Genomic DNA, 9,720 nt, shown 5'->3' with positions numbered 1-9,720 from the left:
TTTTCTTCTGTATTTTCTTCCTAATCTAGTTACAGGATATCTCCTACTAGTTAAATTGTACATAGTGAAATGATTTTCTATCAATAAAATTATTATAAATAAGAGCTTATAAGAAGATAGGCTTTGCTTTTTTTATTAAGGATCTAAGGAAGAAATTCATCTAGCTGAACACAAGCAAAATACAAGATAGTGGACAAGAGTTCCTCTATACAAGGGCAAAATAATTAAAAGTGTTATCTACAAAGCATAGCTTTCCAACTTCTCAAAGTGTCTCAGAGGGAAAGTCCTTTACAGAGATCATGAACTTTACAAAAGCTGTATTTTATAAGGTATCTATATATTAGAATCTAGAGTTAGTTAAACAGGTAGGAAGTCACTTCACCATGCACAAAGAACAATGTAAAATATAGTTCCATCACATACTTGAATCCACAATGAGATAATTTGTCTTTCTACGGATGTCAATGTTTCCCACTCCAGCCAACAGAAATCCAACAACAGTATCCTGTGTAAAATGTATTAGCCATCATAAACATGCAGGTTTCATAGAAGGGGGAGAAAATAAGCTTAAATATTAAAATACAATTTGACCCCTTCACACATCTTATGGCTTGTTTCCTCATATACACTAGCACCTTCAATCCACTGATTTTTTAATCAGTCTGAAGTCTGAACCATTCAACCATTCTTATACCTTTTGTTGTTCTATACCAGGAACAACATATTTTGTTATTTAATTTGCAGCGGTGCAAAATCATTTTATACAAATAGCAAAAAAGATCTCAAAAATATCGTGGAAACTCTTGTTGCAGACCTATAAACATATAATCAGGGTGATGACACTTAGAGAAAGACAACTAGAAAAACCCATCTTTGTTCTATCAATCCGCGTGAATGGGCCTTAATATACACATTTACTTCAATTGCTAACTTTTAGGCAATATGATCAGAATTCACAAGAAAACATGTATATGACATAAATTAGTCAGCATTCATGTTATTTAGAGATGAGAACGTTGAAGTTCACACACAGGCATACTATTTTCTCAGTTACAACTTGCAAACTGAAATAATAAGTTAGAGGAAGTGAATTCTATGTGTCAGCCAATAGGCTCGATAGCTATTTCAACCTTCACAACAGAAAATTTAATAATGTTTAGGAAAAATCTAAAAGGCATGCAACTTGAACAAGAACATAGCAGTTGTTATAAGGAAGAATGCGAGGCATTGCTACACTTTTACCTCATCTGCAATCATGGCAATAAGAGCTGAGTTTTTTGTAGGAATTTGAGCTCTGTTAGCCATTGGGGCCTGAAGATGACAAACAAGAAAAGATGGGAGATACTGTAAAATAGCAATAGTTTATTAGACACAGAGTACTTAGTATTGAACAATAACATGCAATTCATTCATAAAACATGTTATGCATAACAATATCATATTATACGATCATCACTGTGAGCCAATTTGGCATGCCCTTAAAACTTGGATGGAATCTTCAACAATAGATTTTTCATATAGATTAAAAATCCTCAATGTATTTTGTAATTCTCAGTCAAGCAGTGCTTTTGAACTGACAACAACAACAACAGATCTTACACGTGAGACATTTTGATCCCTAACTAGGTCATTTTTCTCTCAATAACAAACAGGGAAGCCAAAATAAATATGATCTATAATAAACTGAGAAACAGAATGCGAAGTGGAGAACCCTAAACGAAATATTGTGGAAGATCGAAGCACAACCAGCAATCCAGCATCAACATCAGAATAACTACACCGCAAAAAAATTTCAGCTCAGAATAAAGGAAAATTAGAACGAACCAGATCGGAAGGCCGGTAACTGGACGGTTGATGCGACAGAAAAGTTGAGAGGCGTGCGGCGGCGCAAGGCCAACAGCAACGGTTGGCGACGGGGGTAGGAAGGTGTGCGGGTGGTATGGAGCAACGATTAATGCGCTATTCCTATAATGGCCTCTCTTTCTCCAAGATGATCAGTCCAAAATTATGCATGTCAATTTGGTTTTTGAAATTTTTAACTTCTATTATTTTTTGGAGTTTAATGTAATAATGTTGATGTATGCCAGTTTAGCGAGAGCTTTCCATTATTATTGAGTAAGACATATATGATGGATTTTGTATTGAGGAGTGCTAGGGCAGCAATTTTTGTGTTTTGTATATTAATAGTGTTTTTAATGGTGTGAGATTAAATCCAATGGTGTGGGATCATTCAATTTTCTTTTGATGATTAAATGTTGGCCAATTTTTAAAAAAAGTTGCTGGTCCCTAGACTTTTTCTTTTTTATTTTCATGAATAAAATAAATGTAATAATTATTAAAATTACAATTATGTTTCAATGTTTCATTATTTATAGAAGTGAAATATTTACATTTTTAAACTTCTTTAATGTAATTCATTTTTGAGAATGTGTGAGCCGCCCATAATGAATGGACATCCACATTATAATCTTTATCACAACACTTTTTTTGAATGACCATTTAGGATTATGTCTCATTAAAACTTTAATAATGAAAAACCCAATGAAAAAAAAAGTTTTAGTGAAAGAAAAAGAGTACAAAATTCTTTGTGATGAGATTGTCTCATTAAAAACCTTGTCAAGAAAAACCCAATGAAAAAAAACTTGACCAAGAAAAAAAGAGTACAGTCTCCCCTCTTGTCGACATCATTTAATGTCTCGAAATCAGCGCATCCCAATCTCATGTACCAATCTTTCAAATGAGGATTTTGGGAGTGACTTTGTGAATAAATCTGCCAGATTGTCACTTGAACGGATCTGTTGGACATCAATTATCCCTTGATTTTGAAGATCTTGAGTAAAGAAGAATTTGGGAGAAATATGATTTGTTCTATCACCTTTAACGTATTCACCTTTAAGTTGAGCAATGCATGCTGTATTATCTTCAAACAGGACAGTTGGAGCTATCTTATAGTCAATTAGTCCACATGATGACAGAATATATTGAATCAAACTCATGAGTTACAAACACTCGCGACTTGCTTCATATATCGCTAGTATTTCAGCATGATTAGAGGATATTGCCGCTATCGTTTGTTTTGTGGACCTCCATGATATAGATGTACCACCATATGTGAACATGTATCTTATTTGAGATCTCCCTTTATGTGGATCAGACAAGTATCCTGCATCTGCCGTTCCATAGAGATATCGAAAAATTTGTTCGATTCCATTCCAATGTCTTCTGATTGGAGAGGAACTATATCTTGCTAGTAAATTCACAACAAATGATATATTGGGTCGTGTATTATTAACAAGATACATTAGCGCTCCAACGGCACTAAGATATGGTACTTCAGGATCAAATATATCTTCATTTTCTTCTTTAGGACGAAATTGATCATTTTCCACATCTAAAGATCTTACGATCATTAGGGTACTCAATGGATGTGACTTATCCATATAAAATATCTTCAAGATCTTTTCTGTGTATGTTGTTTGATGAATAAAGATCCCATCTTTTGTATGTTCGATCTGCAGGCCAAGATAAAATTTTGTCTTTTCAAGATCTTTCATCTCAAACTCTTCTTTTAGAGTTTTTTATAATTGTTGGAATCTCTTCAGGAATTCCAATGATATTTAAATCATCAACGTACACGGCAATTATAATGAATCTAGATGTAGATTTCTTTATGAAAACACATGGGCAGATATCATCATTCTTAAATCCGTTTTTGGCCGGATACTCAATAAGACAATTATACCACATTCGTTCAGATTGCTTTAGACCATATAAAGATCTTTGCAATTTGACTGAGTATAACCCTTGCGAATATTCATTGGATGGTTTAGATATCTTTAGTCTTTTAGGGACTTTCATATAGATATCACAATCTAATGAGCCGTATAAGTAGGCTATTACCACATCCATTAAATGCATATGTAATTTATGATATGCAGATAAACTGACCAAATAACGCAATGTTATTGCATCCACTATAGGGGAATATGTTTCTTCATAATCTATACCAGGCCATTATGAAAATCCTTGTGCCACAAGTCGAACTTTGTAGCGTACAACTTCATTTTTCTCATTTTGTTTTCTCACAAATACCCATCGGTATTCAACAGGTTTTACATCTTCTGGTGTACGGACTACAGGTCCAAAGACTTCACGTTTTGCAAGTGAGTCTAGCTCAGCTTTCATAGCTTCTTCCCATTTTGGCCAATCATTTCTTTGTCGACATTCTTCGACTGATCTTGGCTCAAGATCCTTGCTTTCATGCATGATATTTAATGCCACATTATATGAAAATATTTCATTGACAATTGTCTTATTTTGGTCCCATTTTTCTCCTGTAAAGACATAATTTATCGGGATCTCATCATTTTCATAATTTTCAAGTATCTGAACGTATTTTGACGTTAAAACTATATCAGAATTTTGGACAAATACAAGTGTCTTTACTATGTCTTTTTTCACAGGAATAGTATTTACCTATTTTCTTTTTCGAAAATTTTTGTCTTTGGAACCGATAGGCCTGCCACGCTTCTGGCGTGAATTGGTTTCAGTGGCTATTTGTCCGACTGGAACATCAATTCGAATTGAGACATTTTCCATTGTTATATAAGATTTGGTTATCCTCTTTGTATCAAAAAATGTATCAGGCAATTCATTTGCTATTCTTTGCAAATGTATAATCTTTTGAACTTCTAGTTCACATTCCCTTGATCGAGGATCCAAATGCATCAAGGATGATGCATTCCAATTAAGTTCCTTTTTAGGAAGCTTATTCTCTCCCCTTGATGTTCGAAATTTTGATTCATCAAAATAACAATTCGCAAATCGGGTTTTAAATATATCCCCAGTTTGTATCTCAAGATACCTTACTGTAGAAGGAGAATCATATCCAACATATATTTCTAATTTTCTTTGGGGTCCCATTTTTGTGTGAGAAGGTGGTGCAATAGGAACATATATTGCACACCCAAATATTCTTAAATAGAAAATATTTGGCTGCTGGCCAAAAGCTAATTGCATAGGAGAGAACTGATGGTAACTCGTTGGCTTCAAAGGAATAAGTGTTGCGGCATGTAAAATAGCATGCTCCCAAGTCGAAGTCGGGAGATTTGTTCTCATAAGTAAGGGTCTAGCAATTAATTGGAGGCGTTTAATAAGTGATTCTGCTAACTCATTTTGTGTGTGAACATGAGTTACTAGATGTTCAACACTTATTCCATTAGCCATACAATAAAAGCATCAAAGGCTTGGGAAGTAAATTCTTCAGGATTATCAAGACGAATTGCTTTGATTGGATTTTCTAAAAACTGTGCTTTTAATCGAATAATTTGAGCTAGTAATCTCGCAAACGCCAGGTTGCGAGAAGACAATAGACACACATGTGACCATCTCGAAGATGTGTCTACTAGGACCATAAAATATCTAAAAAATCCGCATAGTAGATGAATAAGTCTACATATATCGCCTTGAATTCTTTTTAGAAATTCAGGGGATTCAAATCCAATCTTTATTGGTGATGACCTTAAAATTAACTTTCCTTGAGAACATGCAGCACAACAAAATTCATTAGATTTAAGAATCTTCTGGTTCTTTAGTGACTGTCCATGGGAGTTTTCAATAATTTTCCGCATCATGGTTGTTCCCGGATGACCCAATCGGTCGTGCCAAATTATAAATTCATTTGGGCTGGTAAACTTCGGATTTACAATGGTATGTGATTCAATTGCACTAATCTTAGTATAATATAACCCATATGAGAATGAGGGTAACTTTTCTAATATAATATTTTTATTTAAAACATGAGTTGTGATACATAAGTACTCATGATTTTCCTCATTCATTGTTTCAATATGATATCCATTTCAGCGAATGTCTTTAAAACTCAATAAGTTCCTTAGAGAGTTAGTAGATAATAGTGCATTATTTATTATGAATTTTGTTCCTCCAAAAAACAAAATTATAACTCTTCCGGAGCCTTCGATCACATTGCCTGAGCCAATAATAGTATTAACATATTCTTTTTTTGGCACAAGACGAGTAAAATATATATCACTTTTGAAAATGGTGTGCGAACTTGCACTATCTGCAAGGCATACATCTTCATTATATATCCTTGCCATTTTTTTCAAAGATAAATAATAATAAAATGAGTAGTAATACATGCACACTCAAATTGACTTTTTGATTGGAATTATTTTTCTAAGAAACACTGTACATACTATCATATACTAAAATTTTATTATTATCACTATTATTAATATTATTATTAAAACTTGACACATTTAATGATTTCAAAATTCTTAAATATAAACATTAATATTTCATTATTTATATACATCATATTTGAAACTTAAATACATATAAAATAAAACTTAACAATAAATTTCTTACATTATCTATTTACATGAATACTTAACAATCTCACATATTAAACTATTCTATCATTGATCAAATGACCAATATTTCCTTTAGGATCCTCAAAAAAATCAAATACATCATAATGAGTGGTGGAATTTTCAGCATCATTTGGAACGAAATTCGTTTCCTTTTCTTTCGTCCTTTTTCAAAGATGTTTGATAAAGATCGACTAGGTGCCTTGGGGTACGACAGGTATGTGACCAATGGCCCTTTCCACCACAATAGAAACACATATCCTCTGTTGATTTATTTTGCCCATTGTTTCTTTCCTTATCCCACTTCTGGTGAGATCCTTTCTTGTGAATGTAATTCTTTCTCTTTCTATTATTTTTCTTGTTGCTAAAACCTTGCCATTTACCTCTTTTGGGGTAATGATTTGCTGCATTTGCTTCAGGAAATGAGGCGACGCCAGTTGGGCGTGCTTCATGATTTTTTAAGAGCAACTCATTGTTACGTTCAACAACAAGAAGGAAGGAAATTAATTCAGCATATTTTTTAAATCTTTTTTCTTGATACTGCTGTTGTAGGAGCACATTCGAGGCATAGAAGGTTGAAAAAGTTTTCTCTAATGTATCATTGTTAGTTATCTTTTTCCTACATAATTTCATTCATGAGGTGATTCGAAACATTGCTGAATTATATTCATTTATGGATTTAAAATACTATAGACGCAAGTGCGTCCATTCATATCGGGCTTGAGGAAGTATCACCGTCTTTTGATGATTATACCTTTTTTCAAGGTCTTTCCACATATCTGCAGGATCTTTTAATGTGAGATATTCATTTTTCAATCCTTCGTCAAGATGACGACGAAGAAAAATCATGGCTTTGGCTTTATCCTTTTGGGATGTATTATTTTCATCCTTAATGGTATCTCCAAGATCCATTGAATCAAGATAGATTTCAGCATTTAGTATCCATGATAAATAGTTGTTTTCAAATATATTAAGAGCATTAAATTCAAGATGAGAGAGTTTCGACATAATGAAAATTTGTTACCTGAGTCTTCCTAATATTTGATCAGAGTCTCGTGTTGATAACGTGTTATAAAATAAATAAATAAGGAAGATATAATAAATATAAAAAATGTAAATACAAGACTCTAGTATTAATATTTACCAATATATATATATCAACTTAAGACTCAGAGATATATAGAAAGAGAAGGAATTTTTATTTGTTATTGTAGCGTACGTATGTACATTTATGCTTCACTATTTATAGAGGTGAAATATTTACATTTTCAAACCTCTTTAATGTAATTTATTTTTGAGAATGTGTGAGCCGCCCATAATGAATGGGCATCCACATCATAATCCTTATCACAACAAAAATAAATAATTTTAAAATTTATTATCAAAATTCGTCACCCTCTCTTATCTTGTTTACACTGTGAACGAAATACGTGGAGGCTTATCTCGTTTACAGTGGAGGCTTATCTCGTTGACAGTGTAAATGAGATAAGTGTAAATGTATTTCGTTTACCGATACAATGAGACAATTTTCTATCAGTTATAAAAGGATGTCTAACCCTTGACATTCTCTACATTCATCTCATATCTTCTTCTGTCCCGTTTTTCTCACAAAAAGAAGGCAATAATGGCCAGTAATAGCGTATACATAGTTGTGTGTATTTATCCCAATTGTCGTATGAAAAATAATGACAATGGGGTGATATTTGAGTGTGAGAATCTTATTCTGTTGCACACTTAGCGTGTGAATTCGTTGTCCGAGTTGAAGAGTTTGATTTTGAGCAACCTTGGTGGCATAGAAACGAGGGAGGTCGGAATGGTGGGGTATAGGTTGCTGGCACCGTTGGGTAATGAAGTTTTTCGGTTTTGACTATTTCGGCTTCTAGGGGACGAGCATATGCGACTCATGTTCGACATCCATAGGAGAATCATGGTGGAGCAAGTGATGGAGCTTTCTGCCGAGGTTGGAGATGTTGGTGGTGGTGGTTCTGTACACTCGACCTATGTACAGGACGACCGACCTCTCGCACCACCACCCATTTATGTCGCCATTCCAGTGGAGGATATGGAGATGGGTGAGGAAGACTCTGACGAAGAGTACGCTGCCGATAGTGACGACAGTGATTCTTCTAAGCAGGGTGATGACAAGGAGTTTGTTTCAGAGACGCCCGCTTCTCCCAGAGGTTGAGGGCAGCCATTGAGAAGAACAGGGAAGGCATCTCGAAGATGCGTGTTACTCATTGTGATAGGCGGGCTTCCATGTTTATCGTGGAGGAGTTAGAGCCGTTCGAGGGTTGGTCGCACGGTTCCTTCCGTATCTGCCTTTCAACATGCAGTTCATCATGCAGAAGGTCGTAACAAGTTACAAATTGATAACTAAATAAAGATATAAACAGATGTTACCTCACAGTCATATGATACATGTAGATGGATCGCTCCGGTGGACACCACTGAGAAAATCTCTGGTATATCCAGGACATCAACAGCAGAGTGCAACCAGTGATGTTCGTGACGCCTTGGTGTGCCGCCGAGCACAATGACTGGTATGTCCAAGCCAGCACGGCCGAGCCCCAAGACAACGCCCAAAGTCCTCAAGAAATGGGAGCTAACGCAGATGGACCAAGTTGTTCGACTAGTCCGTCATCAGATATCCTCCGATCAGTAACATGATGTAGCATCTAGCGTACTGTCGGAGGGTCTTTAGACCGTCCGCAGGGGCATCTATCGGACATGATCCCGCAGCCATACAAGCTTCAGCGTGAATGACTCTTTCCTCTGCGCCGCCTGCTGTGGAGCCACCAGAGGCCTGGCACCCAGCAGCCGCTCCACCAACTACCACGTCTCCGTCTAGTACCACCTACCGAAGTCACGGAAGCACCCCCCCAATAGGGTCCCCGTGGGCGTATAGCCCTAGGTGGTACACCACATCCTACAGGGTGATAATGACCTCACCCCACGGGAGATGAAATGTGTGGGTCTTTGGACACCATCGCTCCACGAATGTCGTAATCAGGGCATAGTCGAATGTGAAATTCCTAAGGTACCATGTCGCCGAATCTAGCCTCCCTCAGATACGGGACGATGGCGTCGAGTGGAGGAAGGGTATGACTTACTCGTCGCGGTAATAGAAGGCGAGGTCTCTGAAGAAAAAATATATGTTCACATTTATCTATAAGTAATTTTAAAACGTTTATTGGTTTTTTTAAGTTTAACGGTCCTTATAATATCACTCAATTTTTAAATAGGTTTCTATATTTTTTTACTAAATTCCTACAATGTTTTAAGTTTTGTAATTAGATCTTTTCAGTATAAAAAAATTAAAGTTAAATAA

At 35.4% G+C, this 9,720-nt stretch overlaps 1 protein-coding gene across 2 annotated transcripts in view; it reads right to left on the bottom strand.

Annotated features, from left to right (window-relative positions):
- Nucleotides 1-2,098, bottom strand: part of LOC107632118 (V-type proton ATPase subunit F) — a 3,329-nt gene extending 1,231 nt beyond the window's left edge. Inside the window, exons 1-3 of one of the 2 annotated variants that reach the window (XM_016335776.2) lie at nucleotides 1,825-2,098; nucleotides 1,243-1,311; nucleotides 424-505 (exon numbers count right to left, since the gene is read on the bottom strand). In XM_016335776.2, the coding sequence (XP_016191262.1) occupies nucleotides 424-505; nucleotides 1,243-1,305 (145 nt within the window). In that variant the 5' untranslated portion in view covers nucleotides 1,306-1,311; nucleotides 1,825-2,098. Of the gene's footprint in view, nucleotides 1-423; nucleotides 506-1,242; nucleotides 1,345-1,824 lie in introns of both variants that reach the window. The other variant, XM_016335778.2, reaches the window with a different exon arrangement.

The sequence above is a fragment of the Arachis ipaensis genome, chromosome B03 (genome assembly GCF_000816755.2).
Source record: "Arachis ipaensis cultivar K30076 chromosome B03, Araip1.1, whole genome shotgun sequence".
In the NCBI taxonomy this organism is placed as follows: Eukaryota; Viridiplantae; Streptophyta; class Magnoliopsida; order Fabales; family Fabaceae; genus Arachis; species Arachis ipaensis.
The sequence above is the reverse complement of the archived record's forward strand: the minus strand, read 5'-3'. Positions and strand labels throughout refer to the sequence as shown.